The sequence below is a fragment of the Paroedura picta genome, chromosome 10 (assembly GCF_049243985.1).
Source record: "Paroedura picta isolate Pp20150507F chromosome 10, Ppicta_v3.0, whole genome shotgun sequence".
Lineage (NCBI taxonomy): Eukaryota > Metazoa > Chordata > Lepidosauria > Squamata > Gekkonidae > Paroedura > Paroedura picta.
The window spans coordinates 1,642,773-1,665,194 of NC_135378.1; the positions used below are offsets into that span (position 1 = coordinate 1,642,773).

The following is a 22,422-nucleotide window of genomic DNA, read 5'->3' on the forward strand; positions in this document are numbered from 1 at the left end:
CCACGCTGTCCATCCAACTGCCACACCACATTTCAAATGAATCAACTCTTCCTCTTGGCTTCCTTCATTGTCCGTTATTCACACCCATACAACTTCAGCATTTAGAAACCCAAACACAGGTCCTGATTCACTTTACACAACTGGGAATGATTTTCCTGCACTTACAGTAGCAGGAGGGACACTAAAATATCTTGTTAAAAGGGTAGTTTTCAACCTGCTCAGACTCGAGGCCCCTTCTTAGTCCACATTTGGCATGTGAGGTTTCATGTTTGCTCCCCTTCCTTCAGGCTTTCTTTCTCCTCCTCTGCTTTGAGTGTCCTTAGATGGTTCAAGCTGCAGTTCTTCAGTCTCTCTAGGGAGCCTTGGAAATTCTTTTTCCGATGGAGTTGGTGGCAAATCCTTCGCTCCTTCCCCAGTGCTAATTCCCAGGATTCCTTGGGATAGTCATGTGCCGTGGAGAAAGTATTCAGGGGCACGCGGCCGTGCCGAAATGCTCTTCAGAAGCCCTTCATGCCCCCGAGTCGCAGAGTGGCGCACGCAGGCTGCTGTCTTCAGCCGTTGCATCGGGTCACACTCTGCCTGCGGCCAGGGTGGAAGGGCTGAGGCTTTCCAGGGACCGCCCCCGAGCTGGCTTGTTTAGCACGGCTCACCCGCCCCTGGAAGGAGGGCTGGCGTCTGTGGGAGGAAGCAAGGGTGGTGCCCGGCCCTCCGACGATGCTCTGGGCCCAGCGCAGAGGTTGCTGAGGCTTGGCGCCCTCCGCCCCTCTGTGTGTTTGTGTGTGTGCGCCCTGAGCCTGCGCCTGGCGACTTCTCTGTCCCTCTGTGTGCTGTACGGTTGTGTCTTACCCTGCACACCTCGTGCTTTTCCCTCTGCCCACAGTTATCACAGGACTCCCCAGAGCAAGAAGCCAGCAAGAGCCCTCGGGGGACTGTCCCGGTCAGCTCAGACACATCCCTGTCCCCTGAGTCCACGCCCCAGCTGTCTCTGCAGAGCACCTCTCCCATTGGCACCTACAGCCAGGTGAGTGTGGGAGCCGGGCAGGAGGGGCCGGAAGGGGGAGAGCAAAGGGCAGCTGAGATGGCGAACAGAGCTGGCCTCCTAGGCAAACTGTGACTTCCCCCCACACACACACACACACGGCCACTCACCGAAGAGTCAAGTGAGAAGTCTAGCCTGGGCCAGCTGCCATCTGTCAGAAGAACTTGCCTCACAGGACTGTTGTGAAGAGAAAATAGAGGCCCAGATGTCTGCTGATGTGAGCTGCTCAGAGAAGGAGGGAAGCAGAGAAGGCTGAGGCTGAATAGGTCTCCGGCAGACCAGATCTGCAGGGCCCTGTGCCCTCCGGCCTTTCCTCCTGGGGAACTTAACAACAGCAGGCGGAGCCTTGCCCTGGCCCGAATAGCCTGAGGACTTCCCGGCAGGGATGTTAAGGCCACCAAGGCTCCTTACGGACTAACAGCGATTCTTCCGGCAGAGTCTGGCCCTGGCCTCCACCAAGAGGCAGGCGGGCGCATACAGAGGCTGGCTGCAGAGGTCTGGAGGCTCTGGAGAGGGCATGCCTATGGGGGGGGGGGGCAACTGCAGCCGTCTGTCAGCACAGACAAGGCCGGCAGAGGGAAGGGTTTGCTCTGCTGCTTCTGCAGCAGTTGGAGGCTTGTGATTTTGAAGGTGTGCCTGCACAGGCTGAATGGATGAGAGAGAGGGAAGGGGGTAGAGTCCGGGCATGGTTGGGCTGCAGGGCTGTGTGAACCCCCTTCTGCACAGCCCAGCCATCTCTGTGCGTTCCCTACCTGGGGCCTTCGGGCACTGCCCAGGACGGCTGCTTAGAATCATAGAATCACAGAACCATAGAGTTGGCAGGGGCCACACAGGCCATCTAGTCCCACCCCCTGCTCAATGCAGGGTCAGCCCAGAGCATCCTACAGCTGCTTCTGCAGCTCCCACATGAGCAGCCTCCTCAGGGGCTGTCGCCAGGTCCGTGTGCTGGACGAAATGGAACGGGGGCTGGATGTGGCGCCCTGCCAAGGCTGGCGGCTGAGAGAGAACGGTGTGTGAAGCCCCTCCTCCTTTGTCCTTTGCAGAACGCGGGGCCTGTGGATGTGGCAGCCGCGGTGGCTGGAGGGCAAGGCCGTGAAGGAACGGATGTGCCACCCCCCCACTACAGCACCAGTCACGACTTGAAGTTCTCCTACTCTGAGATCAACTTCCAAGACCTCAGCTGGTCCTTCCGGAACCTGTACAAATCCATGCTCGAGAAGTCCTCCTCCTCCTCCTCCTCCCAGCACGGTAATTGTGCCAGGCGTGGTGGGGCTGGGCGGGAGGGGCAAGGAGGCCTATGAGGGCCTGGGCAGCACTGCTTGTGTTCTCCTTCTCCAAGCGCCCCTCGAGTCCTCCTAGTGCATCTGCTAGTGCACATGGATGGACGTCGTGTGCCCGCCCCCCTTCTGTTCACCTCTTTTTGTGCTGGGCAGGGGACCCTCAAGACGGTCCATAAAAGCCTCCGTGGAGTGTTGATGGAAGTGGCCCCTTGTGTGCACTGGGGCCTCTCTGGCGGACGAGTCGGTGCTTACATATTGTAGCATTCTTTAATTCATTAGTCCTAGTAAGGGTATCGTACGAAACAAAGATAGCAGGTGCCAAATATTTGCTACACAGAAAATGCTGTTATATTCTAGATTGTTGTTGTTAGGTGCAAAGTCGTGTCCGACCCATCACGACCCCATGGACAATGATCCTCCAGGCCTTCCTGTCCTCTAACATTCCCCGGAGTCCATTTAAGTTTGCACCTACTGCTTCAGTGGCTCCATCCAGCCACCTCATTCTCTGTCGTCCCCTTCTTCTTTTGCCCTCCATCGCTCCCAGCATTAGGCTCTTCTCCAGGGAGTCCTTCCTTCTCATGAGGTGACCAAAGTATTTAAGTCTCATCTTCAGGATCTGGCCTTCAAAGGAGCAGGCAGGGCTGATCTCCTCTAGGACTGACCGGTTTGTTCGCCTTGCAGTCCAAGGGACTCGCAAGAGTCTTCTCCAGCACCAGAGTTCAAAAGCCTCAATTCTTTGACACTCAGCCTTCCTTATGGTCCAACTTTCACAGCCATACATAGCCTTGACTAAATGCACTTTTGTTGGCAGGGTGATGTGTCTGCTTTTTTGGATGTTGTCTAGATTTACCGTAGCTTTCCTCCCAGGAGCAAGCGTCTTTTAATTTCTTTGCTGCAGTCCCCATCTGCAGTGATCTTGGAACGCAGGAAATCTGTCACTACCTCCATTTCTTCCCCATCTATTTGCCAGGAATTGTGAGGGCCGGATGCCATGATCTTTATTGTGCTCCAAACAATCAAAGGCTTTAGCATAGTGAATGAAGCAGAAGTAGATGTTCTTCTGGAACTCCCTAGCTGTCTCCATGATCCAGCGTATGTTGGCAATTTGATCTCTAGTTCCTCTGCCTCTTCGAAATCCTGCCTGTAGTTCTCAGTCCACATATTGCTGGAGCCTAGCTTGTAGGATTTTGAGCATAACTTTGCTAGCATGAGAAATGAGTGCAATGGTGCGGTAGTTGTGCCGCCATGCTGTGACATTTTAAAGTCTTTTAATGGGAGTTTTAATGGGGTTTTAAGACACTGTAACCCGCCACGAGCCATTTGGGAGTGGCGGGAAATAATAATAATAATAATAATAATAATAATAATAATAATAATAATAATAATAATAATAATAATAGTTTGAACATTCTTTGGCATTGCCCTTCTTTGGGATTGGAATGTAAACTGACCTTTTCCAATCCTGTGGCCGCTGTTGAGTTTTCCAAGTTTGCTGGCATATTGAGTGTAGCACTTTTATTGCATCGTCTCTTAAGATTTTGAATAGTTCAAATGGAATGCTGTCACAATTTTGCCATCTTTTTAAAATCTCTTCTGTTTCTGTTAGGTCCTTACCATTTTTGTCCTTTTTCATATCCATCTTTGAATGAAATGTTCTCTTCATATCTCCAATTTTTTTGAAGAGATCTCTGGTCCTCCCCATTCTATTGTTTTCTTCTATTTGTTTGCACTGTTCATTTAAGAAGGCATTCTTATCTCTTCTAGCTTTTCTCTGGAATTCTGCATTCAGTTGGGTGTATCTTTCTCTTTCTCCCTTGCCTTTCACTTCCCTTCTCTCCTTAGCTATTTGTAAAGCTTCCTCAGACAGCCATTTTGATTTCTTGCATTTCTTTTTCTTTGGGATGGTTTTAGTTGCTACCTCTTGTACAATGTTGCTAACCTACATCCATAGTTCTTCAGGCACTCTGTCTATCAGATCTAATTCCTTAAATCTATTTGTCACCTCTACTGTATATTCGTCGGGGATATGATTTAGTTCATACCTGAGTGGCCTAGTGCTTTTCCCTACTTTCTTCAATTTAAGCCTAAATTTTGCAACAAGAAGCTGATGATCTGAACCACAATTAGCTCCTGATCTTGTTTCTACTGACTGTATAGAACTTCTCCGACCTAAAAGCATCCGGTGGTTCCCCTCAAGTCAGACCCTCCACAGTCTGAATGATTCTGACCTCCCAGGGGTTCTGTTAAAGTTGGTCTATTGAAAAGTGTTCAGTGAATTAATTATGGTAATATGTTAATCTTATATTTACTGATAGAATTGTTACTGACATGTTGTGACTGGTATTTAATGTATGATGTTCTGTGTATTCCACGACATTCCATGTAATCTGCCCTGGGCCATATGGAAGAGCGGTATAAAAATCTAAGTAAGTAAATAAATGAATAATAAAGGGTGGCCCCAAGTACCTTATGGAGGGAGGGAGGGAGGGAGGGAGGGAGGCCCCAAGAGGAGTACAATGCAGTAGTCCAGCCCAGATGAAACAAAGGCGTGAATTACTGTGGCTAGATCTGGCTGAACTGGGAACTGGTGCAGAGTGGCCGCCCCCTGGTGTTCTAAGGCAGCTGCTGTGTCATGCAGCTCTCCCAAACTGAGCCTGGTTCTTCAGTGGGAGTCTCAACCCATCTGTGCCCTTCCCTGGATGGCCCAGACTAGCCCAATCTTGTCAGATCTCAGAGGTTAACTCAGATCAGCCCTGGCTAGTCTTTGGATGGGAGGCCTCCAAGGAATGTCATGACCTGGAGCAGGCCAGGGCCAACCCCCTCTGACTGTTCCTTGCCTTAAGAACTCTGCTGGCTCACCATAAGTCAGCTACAACCTGACATGACAGTGCTGCTCACCACCACAGCCCCACCCAAGACAGGAGAGACCGCCGGTCCCTGCACTACGAAGAGTGCAAAATCAGGGGGTGTCAGTCAGTCAAGGGTATTGTGCCTAGGCATGGGCCATCATGAGTCAGACAATAAAATAACAATGTATACAAATAAATATAGATAGAAACAATTTTTAAACATGTTAAAGGTACTATTAGAGTTATAGACTAAGCAGTTAATGACTTCAGTTGAATTTTGGATCTTTTAAAAAATAAGCACATGCGAGCTACGAAACTGTGACACTCAGGCACCAGCACCAGGCCTGGTGGAAATCCCTGAGACAGTGGCTCTCAACCTGGGGGTCGGAGGGGTCGCGGCAGGGCAAGCAGCTTGGCACCATCCACACAACAGCCTTGCGGGGTAGATCGAGATGGCGTGTTTGTCTGTCTGGAGCACAGGAAAAGAGTGAGATCGGCACAGTGGGGCAAGAGGCAGAACTGCACTGAGAAACCCCAGAAAAAAATCCAGTTTATATACAATCAGTTTCGGTTTAATTTCTGTGAAAGAACCCGTGCAGAATTTTATGGCTGGGGTCCCCAGAACATGAGGATCTGCATTAAAGTTCTCCAGTCCCTGCACTCCTTCGGCCCTCATCATGCAGCTGGAATCCCATTAGGAAGCATCAGAATGCACCTTAAGAAACTATGCTGTACTGTTTCCAAAGTAGCAACAATATCCTCATTCCATCCTCAGTTTCTACTCCTTGCTTTTAAATAATTTTATAATTGGGTCTATGAGGTGCCCACCGTTAGTGTAGAAAAAGATACTCCCCCCCCCTCCAGTGCGTTTTAATGCTGGAGTTCTTACTGTTGCTACATGGGTTTTGCACAACAGGCTCTCTCTATAAGTCACTGCAAGATACTCAAGAATAGACCAGTTTTGTAACTTAGCTCTTTTTCTAAAGACCATTATTTTGGTTTTATCAAAATTAATTTTGAGGGCTTCTTCCTTACAATGCTTACAACACTCTTTAAAAACCAGATCCAGAGGAGGATGCAATATAGGAGATTAAAATGGTTGGAACTATTAAATCCTAAGCTTTCACATACTCTGACCCGCAGGGAGCTGGCGTCATTACAAGCTGCCATCCTCCACTATCAGATGATGATGATGAGGAGGAGGATTTTTACTCCTTGCCTGCCTTTCTATATTCCTCAGGGCAGGTAACTGCAGTAAAACCAACATACTGGATTTTTTTTTAAATTACAATTATTACAAATAATAACCCCCAACTAAAATTCCCGACAGGGCAGTCCTTTGGCAAGGAGTCAATCTTCTGATCTCCTCCTCCCAGTGGTGAGGCCAGCCTCCCTGGTGGATGTTATTTTAGGCCTCAACCAGGTGCAAAAGCTCCATTTTGCAGGCCCTGTGGAACTGATCTAGGTCTTGCAGGGCCCTGATCTCTTCTGCCAGGCTGGGCCCAAAAAGCCTTGGTGCTGGTTGATGCCACTTTCACATCCTTTGGGCTGAGGACCCTGAGCAGATGTTGAACTGAAGATCTTACAGCTTTTGGGGAATTGTAAGGGAAGAGGCAGTCCCATAACAGAGACACCCTAGTTTTTTTCAATGATATCAATGCCCTTTATTTATAAAGGGTCATCATTACCCTCCATCCCCCAATGCCCTTGTTTGGGTGGGGGAGAGTGGTATTCTCCACCGTGTTGGGTATTTTTATAGTCTTTTAGCGGGGGTTTTAATGGGGGATTTTAAGACTACTGTTACCCGCCACGAGCCTGTAGGGAGTGGCGGGAAATAAATTTAATAATAACAATAACAATAATAATAAATAGGCCAAAAACCCCACCATGCCAATTATGAACAGACTAGATTCAACGCCCGTTTGTGCGAACGGGCTTTGAAAGGCCCCTCCCCCCGTGTGCTTCTAGGCCCAGGGGAAGGCCTCTTTTGTACTCAGGGTGTCCGGTCGCTTTCTGGCCTGTCCTGGTGAGGGCTTAGATTGTGCCCTCACCCGATTGGCTAGAACTGCTGTCTGTCCTGGTGAGGGGCCAATCGGAAGGCGTGATTGGCCCCTCACCCGGACTAGCCCCACCCACTTTCCGTCCACTTAGCCCTTAGCCAAATATGAATACAACGAAAGCTGTATAAAGATGGTATGACTATGAATGTAAAGCTTTAGTCCTTAACTATGAGGAAAGTGAGGCACGGGAATAAAGGCGAAATGTTGTATCTTTTGAAAAGTACAAAAGTTTGATTAAACGAAAGGACAGTGAGCCCGCCAAATCTCTCGGGAAGGAACTAGCATGAGCAGTGGCTGAAAAGAACGACCCACACTGTGGGGAACTGATCTCATGCTGTGTAAACAGCCCCCCTTGCCAGTCAGCAGGTCCGATTTTAGAGCAGAGGTTGGATTGTCCGTTTTCCTAAAGCCTTAGGATGCCTGCTTCATTTGCTCAGGTACTGCCAGGACATCAGCAGCAGCAGCAGCAGCACCCCAGTAATCGTGCGGGTCTTCCAGACTGGTCTCCAGTACAAGGAAGTAGAGGCTAGACAGTTAATTCATAGTAGAGGCCATCTAGCCTAACCCCCTGCTTAATGTAGGGTCCGCCAGAAGCATCCAGGAGAATATATCAGGAAATATCAGATATCAGGAAAAAAATGTTCACAGTCAGAGTAGTTCAGCAGTGGAATAGGCTACCTAAGGAGGTGGTGAGCTCCCCCTCACTGGCAGTCTTCAAGCAAAGGCTGGATACACACTTTTCTTGGATGCTTTAGGATGCTTAGGGCTGATCCTGCGTTGAGCAGGGGGTTGGACTAGATGGCCTGTAGGGCCCCTTCCAACTGTATGATTCTGTGATTCTATGATTCTATGAGAATGATCTCTCCAGCCAGTGACTGAAGTGTGCCAATGAGGGAGAGCTCACAAGCTCCTTTGTTTCCTGATATTTAGCTGATATCGTTCCGCATCTAGTTTAAACTCATTATTGTGGGTCCTATCCTTTTTTGCCAACAGGAACCTTTCCCTGCCCTCCCCTAAGTGACACCCGTTCAAATACTGAAAGACAGCAATCCTGACCTCTCCCAACTTCATCTTCTCCAGTCTGAACATTCCCAAGTCCCTCGGAGAGCCAGCTCAGACAGCCCACTTGGTGTAGTGGTTAGGAGTGCAGACTTCTAATCTGGCAAGCTGGGTTGGATTCCACGCTCTTCCTCCACATGCAGCCAGCTGGGTGACCTTGGGCTCATCACGGCACTATTAAAACCGTTCAGACCAAGCAGGAATCTCAGGGCTCTCTCAGCCTCATCTACCTCACAGGGTGTCTGTTGTGGGGAGAGGAAAAGGAAGGTGATTGTAAGCCACTCTGAGACTCCTTCGGGTAGAGAAAAGCGGCATATAAGTACCAACTCTTCTTCTTCAGTAATCTCAGGGCTCTCACTTTTGTCCACATCGTTTTTGAAGTGAGGCCTCCAGAACTGTACACCGTACTCCAGGTGGGGTCTGACCAATGCGATATACAATGGGCCAATGGCACCTTGTGATTTTGAGAGCCAGATTGGTGTTGAGAACCAGCTTGGTATAGTGGTTAGGAGTGCAAACATCTAATCTGGCAAGCTGGGTTTGAGTTCGTGCTCTCTCACATGCAGCCAGCTGGGTGACCTTGGGCTCGCCACGGCACTGAGAAAGCTGTTCTGACGAAGCAGGAATATCAGGGTTCTCTCAGCCTAACCCACCCCACAGGGTGTCTGTTGTGTCAACCCCTATATCTCATATAGGGTGGCACTTTTCACTGTGGCTGCCAGGAAAAGCCGAGCCAAAACATTTTTACAGGAGTCTACACCATGATAAACCATTTCTTCCCCTCTGATTGTAACTTAGTAGCCCATGTTTACAATTTTATGTACACAATATTGGAGAAATATTGTTTTATTGATATTTGTACCATATTGTTTTAATTGTGCTTTGTAATGGCCTTTAGCTATATACAATAAATGTTATCGTATCGTATCGCCTGTTGTGGGGAGAGGAAAGGGAAGGCTATTGGAAGCCACTATGAGACTCCTGGTAGAAGAAAGCGGCATCTAAGAACCAACTCTTCTTCTTCTTCAGTAATCTCAGGGCTTTCTCAGCCTCTCCTCCCTCACAGGGTGCCTGTTGTGGGGAGAGGAAGGGAAGGGGATTGGAAGCTGCTTAGAGACTCCTTCGGGTAGAGAAAAGTGGCATATAAGAACCAACTCTTCTTCTGATGGGATGCCTCTGCTGATACAGCTCAAGACTGCATTTGCCTTCTTTACCGCCACATCACACTGTCTGCTCATATTTAGCTTACAGTCCACAAGTGCCCCAAGACCACGATCACAGACACGGCTACCCAGGCGTATCTTCCATCCAGTATACATGCCTCTTTGGTATAATTGCCTCGGAAGTTCCTGGAGAAGCTCCTGGGGTAGATTTGATTCTTCCAAAGCTTATTCCAACTTGTAGTCTCCAGTTCTAGCAAGAGTATTTACACAAATAAATAAAGACGTATGAAGAAAGGTTGGGGGAGCTTGGTCTGTTTTGCCTCGAGAGGAGACGACTGAGAGGGGATCTGATAACCATCTTCAAGTCTTTAAAAGGGTGCCATATAGAGCAGTGGTCCCCAACCTGCGGGCCGCGGCCCGGTGCCGGGCCGAGAAGGCCATGGCGCCGGGCCGCGGCTCCCTCTCCCCGCCCCCCCCTGCAGTAAAAAACTTCCCAGGCCGCAAGCTTGTGGCCCGGGAAGCTTCTTACTGCGGGAGGGCGGGAAGCGGGAATCAGGGCCGGGCCACGCGGCCTGCGGGCACGGCCCGATGCGCGGGCGTGGCCCGATGAGCGGGCGTGGTCCGAAGCCCTGCCGGTCCCCAGCCTCAGGAAGGTTGGGGACCACTGATATAGAGGATGGAGCAGAGTTGTTCTCTCTTGCCCTGGAGGGACAGACCAGAACCTATGGGATGAAATTAATTCAAAAGAAATTCCATCTAAACATCCGGAAGACGTTCCTGACAGTTAGAGCGGTTTCTCAGTGGAGCAGGCTTCCTCGAGAGGTGGTGGGTTCTCCATCTTTGGTATTTTTAAACAGGCTGGAGAGCCATCTGATGGAGATGCTGATCCTGTGAAAGTTCAAGGAGATAGCAGGTTACAATGGTTGTGAGTGTCCTGCATTGTGCGCAGGGGTTGGACTAGATGACCCAGGAGGTACCTTCCAACTCTTTCATTCTATGATTCTGTTCTATTCTAGGTGATAGGAAGGATCCTCAGTACTGCTGCAAAATAAGGCTGTTAGATATTGTGTCTAAAATATGTAGCAGATTCTATTTAATCAAGCTTGAAGACTGGTCAGCTGAGATACATTGGTCCAAGCAGGTTTTAGAAAGAGCAATAATACCAGTGACCAACATAAAATCCTTTTTCAACTTGCCCATGCTGGTTTAAATGGTTCAACTAAAGTGCTTTACACTGTGTTTGTTGATCTGGTTACTGCCTTTCACTTTATTGATAGGTCCCGCTTATGGTCAAAGTTAATTGACCTGACTTCCATTTCTATGCTGCCAGTGCATATTCATACCCATGCACAGACCAGGGCTGGGACAACTGGATCTCTAACTAGAATCATAGAATAGAATCATAGAATCATAGAGTTGGAAGGGGCCATACAGGCCATCTAGTCCAACCCCCTGCTCAACGCAGGATCAGCCCAAAGCATCCTAAAGCATCCAAGAAAAGTGTGTATCCAACCTTTGCTTGAAGACTGCCAGTGAGGGGGAGCTCACCACCTCCTTAGAATCATAGAATCAGAGTTGGAAGGGGCCATACAGGCCATCTAGTCCAACCCCCTGCTCAACACAGGATCAGCCCTAAGCATCCTAAAGCAGGCAGCCTATTCCACTGCTGAACTACTCTGACTGTGAAAACTTTTTCCCTGATATCTAGCCTATAAACTACTTGTAGTTTAAACCCATTACTGCGTGTCCTTTCCTCTGCAGCCAACGGGAACAGCATCCTGCCCTCCTCCAAATGACAACCTTTCAAATACTTAGAGGACTATTATGTCCCCTCTCAACCTCCTTTTCTCCAGGCTGAACATTCCCAAGTCCCTCAACCTATCTTCATAGGGCTTGGTCCCTTGGCCCCAGATCATCCTCGTCGCTCTCCTCTGTACCGTTTCAGTTTTATCTACGTCCTTCTTGAAGTGAGGTCTCACAGTACTCCAGGTGTGGTCTGACCAGTGCCGTATACAATGGGACTATGACATCTTGTGATTTTGATGTGATGTCCCTGTTGATACAGCCCAAAATGGCATTTGCCTTTTTTACCACTGCATCTCACTGCCTGCTCATGTTTAGTTTACAATCCACAAGTACCCCAAGGTCTCGTTCACACACAGTGTTACCTAAAAGTGTATCCCCCATCCAGTAGGCATGCTTTTCATTTTTCTGACCCAGATGCAGAACTTTACAGTTATCTTTATTAAATTGCATCTTGTTCTCATTTGCCCATTTTTCCATTGTGTTCAGATCGCGTTGAACTCTGTCTCTATCTTCTGGAGTATTTGCCAGTCTTCCCAATTTGGTGTCGTCTGCAAACTTGATGAGTAGTCCTTCCACCCCCTCATCTAGATCATTAATAAATATGTTAAAAAGTACCGGGCCGAGCACCGAGCCCTGAGGTACCCCGCTACTCACCTCCCTCCAGTCTGATGAAACACCATTGACAACAACTCTTAGAGTGCGGTTCTCTAACCAATTGCCTATCCACCTAACTATCTGGAAATCCAGATTGCAATCCTTCAATTTATCCATCAGAACATCATGGGGAACCTTATCAAAAGCTTTACTAAAATCCAAGTAAACAACATCAACCGAATTTCCACAATCCAGCAAACCTGTCACTTGTCAGAAAAGGAAACCAGGACCTGTTGGAGACAAATCCATGCTTTCTTCCTTGGATCACCAAATTGTCCTCCAGATGTTTGCAGATTGCTCCCTTTAATATCTGCTCCATTATCTTACCCGCAACAGAGGTCAGACTCACTGGTCTATCGTTTCCCGGGTCATCCTTCCTCCCTTTCTTGAAGATCAGAACAACGTTTGCTCTCTTCCAGTCCTCCAGGACATCTCCAGTCCTTAAAGAGGTCCCGAAGATGATGGACAAGGGTTCTGCAAGTTCTCCGGAAAGTTCTTTGAGCACTCTTGGGTGCATTTCATCCGGCCCAGGGGATTTGAACTCATCCAGTGCAGCTAAATGCCTCTCAACAACCTCTCTATCCATGTTAACCTGCCACCCAGACACTATCCTTTGGCTACGGCCATCTCTAGATGTGCCTAAACACTTTGACCTGTGGGAAAAAACAGATGTAACATAGGCGCTGAGCCTTTCTGCTTTCTCTGCATCCTCCGTTAGAGTTTGTCCATCTGCACCCAACAGTGGGCCTATTCCCTCCTTTACTTTACGTTTTCTCCTCACATAACTGAAAAATCTTTTCTTGTTACAATGGGCTTCCCTGGCCAATCTTAGCTCACTCTCAGCTTCAGCCTTTCTGATGATTGATCTCTACGCAGGCCTACCCTTGTCCCTGATCCGGAAACTACAGCTGGTACAAAATGCAGCTGCCAGGGTCCTCACTGGAACATCTTGGAGGGCCCACATCCAGCCGGTGCTGAGGCAGCTGCATTGGCTGCCAATTGCTGCCCGGATCCGGTTCAAGGTTTTGGTTTTAACCTTCAAGGCCATACGCGGGTTGGGACCCACATACCTGAGGGACCGCCTACCGCTCTATGCCCCCCACAGGGCCTTACGCTCTGCGGGTGAGAACCTGTTGGTCGTCCCCGGCCCAAAGGAAGCGCACCTAGCCTCGACCAGGGCCAGGGCTTTTTCAGTCCTGGCCCCTACCTGGTGGAATGAGCTCCCGGGTGATCTGCGGGCCCTGCGGGATTTGTCAGCTTTCCGCAGGGCCTGTAAAACGGAGCTCTTCCACCAGGTCTATGGTTGAGGCTGGGGTCAGCAAATCAGGGACATCGCTCCCCCCCTAGGAGTTGGAGTGTACGCTACTCCCCTATCCTTACCTCTTCACCTCTTAATAATTGGGGGAGTGATGGGATTTTTAGCCGCCATGTTAGTAGAGTGATGTTTTAATGGGAATTTTAATGGGATTAGTTGTTGTGACCCGCCTCGAGCCTATCGGGAGAGGCGGGAAATAAATCTAATAATAATAATAATAATAATAATAATAATAATAATAATAATAATAATAATAATAATAATACAGTGCCTAGTAACCTGTAGGTACTCTTCTTTAGAGCTCTGCCCTTCCCTCCATTTCCTGAACATCTCCCTTTTCTTTCTTAGTTCCTCTTGAAGTTTTCTGTAAGATTCTGAGTAGTGGGGGTGTCGGGCTGGGCTGCTTACTGGCCCCACTGTTGTTTCACCTATATAAAATAATATTGTGGAAAAACTAGCAGGGACACAATTTGTTTCACTGTTGCTGGGCCAACAAAAAATTGCTATAGTCATAGAATCATAGAGTTGAAAGGGGCTAGAGGGGCCATCTAATTCAATCCTGTTCTCAATGTATGATCAGCCTAAAGCATCCATGTCCTCGTTTCTCAGTCCAAAATCGACCTTATTACTTAGTGAAATGTCCAGAAATGTCCAATGTGTTCCACCCGCAGGGCCAGGGGGATCTGCTCATCTTGCAGCCATTCTTCAGCACAGTAGCTCAGTTTGGAAGAATGGCTACAAGACAGACAGATTCCCATGGCAAAGCCTGTTGGCGAAACAAGTAGGGAATTTTAGAAATTTGTTTATTATTTGTTTGATATATCAACCACCACTCCTAGCAAGCTGGCTTGCAGCGGTTAACAATAAAACATATCAGTTTAAAATACCCCATAAAACAATAATAAAATCCCCAAAAATTACACTTACCTTTAAGATGGTGGTAATTAGATATAAAACCCTTCTCCCACCGACTCATAACTGCGGCCTCTAGAATGCTCTGGATGCAGGTTGTGTCCGTTGTTGTCATCTGGGTCTGGTCTAGTACCAAGCCCAGGAAGCCAGGGGGAGGGAAGACCCGATCGGATACCCCCCAGGGCTTCATCCCAGCCTCAACCAAATGCCTGGCCGAAGAGCTCCCAATTTGCAGGCCCTGTGGAACGTTGAGAGCTCCGTCAGGGCCTGCAGCTCTTCTGGGAGCTCCTTCCACCAGGTAGGGGCCAGGACTGTAAAAGCTCTGGCTCTGATCGAGGCCAGGTGCACTTCCCAGGGCCACAGGACCATCAGCAGATTTGTACCCATAGAGTGGGGTCCTGCGGGGGGCGTAAGGAGGTAAGTGCTCCCATAAGTAAGGAGGGCCTAAGCCACGTATAGCCTTAAAGGTCAAGACCAGTACCTTGAACTTGACCCGGTAGCAGACTGGCAACCAGAGTAGCTGTTTCAGCAAAGGCGACCCAGTGAGGACTCGTGCAGCCACATTCTGTATCAGCTGTAGTTTCTGGGTCAGGGACAAGGGTAGGCCCACGTAGAACAAATTGGAGAAGTCTAATCTGGAAGTGACAGTTGCATGGATCACAGTGGCTTGGCACAGATCAAAAACAGCTGTCCAGGCTACCTTAGTGATCTGAGCCTCCGTGGACAGTGAAACACCAAAGAGCACTGCCAAGTTCCTGGCTAGAGGACAGATGTCAGTTGCACCCCGTCCAGGCAGAGAAGACGCGCTTCCTGATCCTGCCCCCTTCGACCCAGCCACAGGGCCTCCCTTTTGGGTGGTTTCAGGCGGCTCCTCCTGATCTATCCAAATAGCTGGAGAATGACTCTGGGAGGACATCTGGCCGTCAGGCCATCCATCAGGACATAGACCTGGGTGTCATCTGCATATTGATGACAATCCAGCCCATAACTCCGGACCAGCCGGGCAAGAGGATGCATATAGATGTTAAGAAGTGTAGGGAAGGGTAATGCTCCCTGTGGCACCCCACAAGGAAGTGCAAAGGAGTCAGATAAACTCCCCCTTCACAACCCTCTGCAACCTGTTCTCAAGAAAGGAGATCAGCCACTTAAAGGCTGGTCCTCCCATCTCCGTGTCAGCAAGGCGGTGTGCCAAAATGTCATGATGAATCGCATAGATCTAATAAAATGAGAATGGCCGAACCGCCCCGGTCCAGCTGGCGCTGGAGATCATCTGTCAGGGCGACCAGCACGGTCTCCACCCCATGGCCAGGACAGAAGCCAGACTGGTATGGATCAAGGGCTGAAGTTTCCCCCCCAAAATGCCAGGAGCTGGTCCAGCTCAGCCCTCTCAACTACCTTACCCAGAAATGCAAGATGCAGTACCGGGCAGTAGCTGGCTGGGCTCTGTGGATCCAGTGATGGTTTCTTCAAAAGAGGGCAAACCACCTCTGCCTTGAGCCTCTGGGGAACTCTCCCAATAAGGGAGAGAGGTTGACAATCTCCCTCAGAGGCTCACCTATCCATTGGTCGCTTGACTTGAGCAGCCAAGATGAACAGGGATCAAGGGGACAAGCGGTTGACCTCACTGAGCCTACCCCTTTGTCCACTTTGGGCAGAGAGAGCCGCCTGAAGCCATCAACCCTAAACCCCTGCGATGGCCACAAAGCTTCCAGTTCACATTCTGCATCAACCGCGGCAGAGCAACAAGATCTTCTCTGCAAAACAGCTCGCCAAAGCCTCACCGCCAACTTCCAGTTCACTAGTATTTGGGCTCCCTTTCTCCAGGGCGGTCAGGGTCCGAACTGCCCTAAACAATTGGGCCGGGCGAGAGCTGGCCGACGCGATTTCCTCAGCAAAATAGTCACACTTAGCCGCTTGCACGACCATCTCATACGTCCTCATAAGCATGCAAGGATTACGTAGATTTTTACCTGATTTTGAACCATCAGCCTTGGCATTATTTCTTCTCACCTGTGAGTGGTGTGGCTCTTTATTATCTTTTTCTGCCTTTCAGTTAACCCAGAGAACTTCTGTCTTGTCATGATTAAGTTCCAGCTTGTTCACCCTCATCCAGCCAGTTACTGACTCCAGAACATTAACCGCATCCTTGGAATTATGTGGAAAGGAAGGGTAGCTCTGGCTAACCCGCTTCAGCCCAGAGCTCCCCTCTTCCAGCGGCTTCATCCTTTAACGCTTCCCTCTTGATTCTGCCCTCCAGATTTCTCCTCCCTCCTGGGTGACATGCAGCCCTCCAACCACCATTACTATATGTACCAGCAGCAGCAGCAGCAGCAGCAGCAGATGCCCTCTGCCGTGGGGGCTGTGCCTTCCCTCCACACGCCAGCCCCAGAAGGCTGCCCATCCCAGGGTGGCAAGCAGCAAGCAAGTGAGAGCTATGGCCCCCCGCCTGTGATGTCCCTCCACCCCTCTCCCATGCAGCATGCAGGGTACCCGCAGCACCATCCGCAGGCCCACTCGCAGCAGCAGCAGCAGCAGCAGCAGCAGCAGCAACAGGCGTCCCTCAGTAGTGCCGGCTTTGGTGCGTGAGTTGCCCCTGGGATTCTGATGCGGGGAGGGGAGGGAGGGGGGCAATCTCAGGAGGCGGAGCCCACAAAAACCAGGACGTGAGGTCATGAGTCACTTGGACAGTAACTAACCACTGAAATGAACATACTCAAAAATACTTCCTTGTAGACACAGTGCTGTAATGGCAACCGCTGCCAAAGCCACATTTTTAAAAATCTGCCCAGCCAATCAAAGGCCCTGCTAGGCAAAAGCTCCCCTTGGCCCCACCCACCTTCTAACAACTCTGGCCGGGTCCCAGCCAAGGGGTCAGTGCGCAGGGCGCCCGATACAAAAGGGTGACCAGGACACACCTGTGCTTGCCGGGGGCAGCAAGGAAGCATCACGTCCCAGAGCCAAGGCTGGCAGCTCTTCTCTGGGCAGCAGAAATGCCAAGGACTCCCAGAAGGACACCAGGGAGAGGAGCAGCATTTCAGTACAGGGCAAGGGTCATTCACAGTAGTCCTGAGACCGGGAATGCCTTATGCTTCGGGTCCTTCGATACAAGCATTAGGGGAAAGAGATGTTGTACTTTTAACTGACTTCTGTACCCTCTTCTGTAGCATTTCCCCCTGACTGGTGCTCCAACATTGATTCCCTGAAAGAAAGTTTCAAGATGGTGAACCGATTGAATTGGTCAAGCATTGAACACTCTCAGTTCTCAGGTAGGTGGTAGGTTGTGTTATGTTGCCTGCATTCTTCATCCTGTGTCTTTCTGCACCTTAGTAGGAAGGAGAACAGGTGGATGATATAGAGCTTCAAAAGGGGACTAGGCAGATTCATGGGTGGCTGCTAGCCAGGGTGACTAAAGGGATTTGCCTTTAGTCAACCTCTGAATCCCAGAGCCAGGAGAAAACATGCAGGGAAGGCCTCGGCCTCTCTGCCCTGTGTGAGAAAACAGGAGGCTGGACTGGATGGACCTTCTCCCTAGTCTGACCCAGCTCTTCTTGCATTCTTCGCTGTAGGAGTGAAGACAGGAACGTAAGGGAAGAGAGCAGAGAGCAGCACCAACCATAGCTTCTGACTTGTCTTTCTCTGGCCCCCTGCAGAGTTGATGGAGAGTCTGCGCCAAGCTGAGCGTAAGAACTGGACCCTCGATCAGCATCACATTGCCAACCTCTGTGACTCCCTCAATCACTTCCTGACCCAGACCGGCCAGCTCCCTCACCTGGGAGGCCCCCCGCAGCCTCCACGCATCTCTGAGTCCTGTGCCATGAACAGTGGCAAGCAAGAGCAGCCCATGAACCAAGGTATTGAGTGAGGAGGGGGCCGGGGAAATATCTGGGGTGCCCGAGCTCAGGGTGGACGCAGCCCGCTCAAAAGCAGAGGCGCAGAGGCATGGCTTCCCAGGGCCTCGTTGCCTCCGCAGTCGTAAACCGAACTCGGTGTGCTGCTGTGGTAAAATTCCCATTGCCACCTTGGACATGCTCGGATTTGAGGGAGATGGGCTCTGCAGTGTGTCCAACCATGTCCTGCCTGGAAGAGGCCTGCCTGCCCAGCCCCAGCTCAGCAGGAGACGTGCCTCTGCCTGGCCCAGCTAAGATGGAGGAAAGGGGGGAAAGGCAAGGCCAGAGCTGCTGACCGGTTTACTATACAGTTAATAAGCAACATATTTATGCAGTGAGAAGAAGCTGCTCTGCCAGGAGCCTCATTAGGAGTCCCGCAAAAAACTCAGGAAGTCATCAAAGCACTATTTTGGCTGTGAAAGATTGAAAAAAATTAATGTCTTATTGAAATTCAGCAGTTGATCTAAGCCTTTCAGGTTTCTGAGCGTCCCAGACTGACCCCGTGCCCCTTCGTGTTTAAAATGACATTTGTTGTTCCTTCCATCGGGTCTCGGACACTGGAGGGCAAAGGCTGATACAAGAGCTGAGTTTAGTTACAGAAGAGGCGGACGTGTTGCAAAGGGGGCCCTCTTGTTTCCTGCCGCCGCTTTAGAGGCGAGGAGGAGGAGCCATGGGTTCAAATTGTGGGGAAGGAGGTTCCACTGAAATATTAGAGAGCATCTCCTGACTGTGAGGGCTCTTTGTAGGTGGAATCTGCGGCCTCGGAGGAAGCTGGAATCTCCTCCATTGGAAGACTTTAGGAGGAGATTGGAGGAGCCCCTGTCAGGAGGGAGGCCCTGGGAAGAGGGGAGGCGGTGGGGCTGGTTGATTCTGGACTGTGCTTCCTGCCCATTGTGGGCTAGCCCCGCCAACACATCTGGACAGGTCACTGTTGTCCTGACTGACAGGCTCCAGGCTAGCCCGGTCTCGTCAGATGTTGGAAGCTCAGCAGGGTCAGCCCTTGCTAGTATTTGGATCATGGGAGACCTCCAAGGAATCCCAGGGCCATGATGGCAGGCCACCTCTGAGCGTCTCTTGCCTTGAAGACCCCATGGACTTTACTTTCAGGCAGAAATAACTGTGTGTGTGTGATTTGGCAAAAGAGGTCAAATTTCTCCAGATTTCTTGGCAAGAATGGACTAGCAGTCTTTCAAAAGGCTAGTAAGGGAAGCATGGGTGAAGGTCAGTGTTGTCCTGGAAGGAGGTGCTCATCAGTGTAGGCCGGGAGTGAAATGAGTCCACCTCCAGAAAGGAAAGTCCCGCCACCCGAAACAGGCTAGTCTTTACTGACGTCTAGTCTTTACAGTTCTTCTCTGTGCCTGGGGAAGGAGCCGCTGGCCAGAGGTCCTTATTCCGGTAGGAAATCCTCCTGGTTTCATGGAGGGGACCACAGGATTATTGTGGGTGTTACTTTTGACTGTGTTATGTGTTTAGGTCGTTCCATGTATCACTCAGTGACGTTATAGGTAAAGTGCTCTGAGCCATAAGGGAGGGCAGTATGGAAATCTAATAAATGAATAAATAATAGGTAGGCATTGAGAGTAGCCTTCGCTCCTTGCTGCAAGCAAGTCCCCGGGGCTCTTGACCCTGATTTCCCCCCTTCTCTGCCAGTGAACTCCTATGGCCAGCCTCATCCTCCACATCTCTATTCTGGACCATCGCCAATGTACCAGATGCCCACCCAGGACTCTCCAGCATACAACCGCCCAGGTAAGGAGGCAGGGGGGGTAAGGAGGCAGGGGGCCTTAGCTGACCCGTGTCCTGCCTCCTCTGGGGTGACAGTGGTGCAGATAAGAGGGCCGTGTGGGGCCCAGGGTCTGGCCAAGAGATCTGAAGGCTTGGGGAAAGTACATAGCACTTTTCCCCTGAGGACTTTGGGCAGAAACATTGGATCAACCCCGCAAGGCTGTTGTGCGGATGAAATGGAAGAGGAATGATGTCAGGCATTTTGGGACCCCCTTGGAGAGACAGCCTTATCGCCCTGCCGTAACCCCCCCTGTGAAAGGGTCGTTCGACCCCACAGGTTGACTACCCGTGGCCTAGAGCATTATTGTCCAGTGTCCTTCCCTTCTTAGTGACACTTGATGTACTCTCCTTGCAGGTACAATAATCTTTTCAATAGCAACACATTTCAGCTGTTGTTGGGAGTATTCTGATGTTCAAAAACTGCATTGGCAGTCTTTCCCACTTGATGCAAGATCTGCATTCTGGTCTTAATGGTTATGCTGGTTTTTCGCTCAAGGCCAAAGAACTAACTCCACTGACCAGAGCCCCCAGAGGCCCCTCCCACCACAATCTGCATCCTGCAGATGAGGATCCAAACTGTGTTGCAATAACATAACAACACAGTTACAGGGTTGTACAGTTGCAGTGTCCTGCTGTTAAATGTTGAATGTCCTGTTGTTGCAGGTTGAAGTGTTATATGTTCACAGGCATGATGTTATCCTTGTATTGTATCACAAACTTCCCTGTAAACTGCCCTGAGCCACAAGGGAGGGTGGTATATAAATCTAATAAAACAAATAAATAATTCCCATGTACATGAGATTACGAAGACATTTCACAACCTATGTCAGGCCTTTGGAGTGAACAGATAACGAATGTTTTAGTACAGTTATTCCCAGCCTTCCATGAATCCTAAAGTGTATCAGTTGTAGTACTTTCATTGCAAACTCACAGGTAATAGGGTTAGTACGGATAACATTTTAGGAATGGTTCTGCCTAAAGGAGGTTCAACCAAATGTTATTTTCCCACTTTACCATACATAAGAAGAGTTGGTCCTTATGTGCCGCTTTTCTCTACCCAAAGGAGTCTTGAAGCGGCTTGTAGTCGCCTTCCCTTTCCTCTCCCCACCACAGACACCCTGTGGTAGAGAAATGCGGCACATAAGAACCAGCTCTTCTTCTTCTTCTTCTTCTTCTTCTTCTTCTTCTTCTTCAGTAATCTCAGGGCTCTGTTGGGGGGAGAGGAAAGGGAAGGCGAATGGAAACCGCTTGGAGACCCCTTTGGGTAGAGAAAAGCAGCATCTAAGAACCAACTCGTCTTCAAAATTCATTTCCAATTCTATACTATCTTGAGTGGTATTTACAAATTGTCCAAATTATAAAGATACTAGTAATATAGCCCGCCGTATGAGGAATACAGCAGGCGCTAGGAACGAACCTTTGTGAGTGTCCCCCGGCGGCGGTCCTGTGTGTCGGCTCTCTTTGAGGGGGCGGCCTGACGCGGCGAGAGGTGCAAAGTGCCTCTCGCGTCAGGCCGGGAGCAACTGCGAGCCTCGCTGTGCGTGGCTCGCAGTTGCTGGGGCTGGGAATCGGAGGGACCAATCAGCAGGCGCTTTGCGCCTGCCGATTGGTCCCTCCGATTGTCTGTCCAGAGGAGGGGCCAATCCAGACCCTTCCTCATCACGGACACATCCCGCCCCAGAAGCCCTTAACGAATTATTTAGTCCGCAGCGCCGCGGGTGGTGTTTAGATTGTCCAGAAAGCATTTATGTATACTGATATTTTGTCACCAAGTGAAATGTATCTCTCTTCAAAGTTATTCCTAGACAGATTAGCAAGTACAGGGGTGAATTATCACACCATTGCTAAACCTGAGAGAGGATGCTCCTGCCGCCACCCCGGATGTCCCCACAGCCCCGCCTCAATAGGCAGCCAGTTTTAACTCTTCTCGCAGCTGTGTGTTGTTGTCTCTGTGAGCCCCCCCCCCCCCCCAGCTCTAGATTGGCCAAAGCTCCATTGCTCATCTTTAGAACATTTTGCCACAGTGCTCTTTAGTGCTTGCCGGTAGAGAAAGTAAAGATCTGTGCCTCTTTCCCTCCAGAAAGTGGAGTCCAAATATCCCTGCTTTCCCCTGACATTTTTCTTAATAAAATACAGGTTTCCTTCCTGAAACAGCAGAAAGGGTTTATAGCTCTTTGTTCATTCATTTGTTTGTTTGTTCTCTCTCTTTCACACACACACACTCACACTCACTCATTCACTCTGTGTGTGTTTTGACTGTCTCTCTGAGCAGGTGAAATGAACCATGTTTTGGGCAGTAGATGTACAGTCCGGCTGTGATGAATGCTTTTGTGTTCAACCTGCAGATGGGTGCTGAGTTTGCTCTCACCCTATGGACCCCCTGAGGGCACAACTGGTTTCTTCCCTCCCATTATTCAGATAATAATCTGTGCATCCAGGAGTTTTGAGAATGTGCACAGCTAGAGAAACTAGCATGCAGTAACTGATAGGAGTGAAGTCTTGTTTGAATAGTTTTCGGACCGGTTCAGCTGATACATAATGGGAAAGGGTTTGGGGATCCAAGAACGCTGTCCTCCAGACTCTGAGCAGAGCATGGCACACAGTAGTTCCAAT

At 49.8% G+C, this 22,422-nt stretch overlaps 1 protein-coding gene across 2 annotated transcripts in view; it reads left to right on the forward strand.

Moving 5' to 3' along the window:
• Positions 1–22,422, forward strand: part of FOXJ2 (forkhead box J2) — a 51,148-nt gene that overhangs the window by 26,483 nt on the left and 2,243 nt on the right. For both annotated transcript variants that reach the window (XM_077301936.1, XM_077301935.1), the window contains exons 5-10: positions 881–1,021; positions 2,083–2,287; positions 16,395–16,715; positions 17,302–17,403; positions 17,788–17,988; positions 19,675–19,773. In XM_077301936.1, the coding sequence (XP_077158051.1) occupies positions 881–1,021; positions 2,083–2,287; positions 16,395–16,715; positions 17,302–17,403; positions 17,788–17,988; positions 19,675–19,773 (1,069 nt within the window). The remainder of the gene's footprint in view (positions 1–880; positions 1,022–2,082; positions 2,288–16,394; positions 16,716–17,301; positions 17,404–17,787; positions 17,989–19,674; positions 19,774–22,422) is intronic.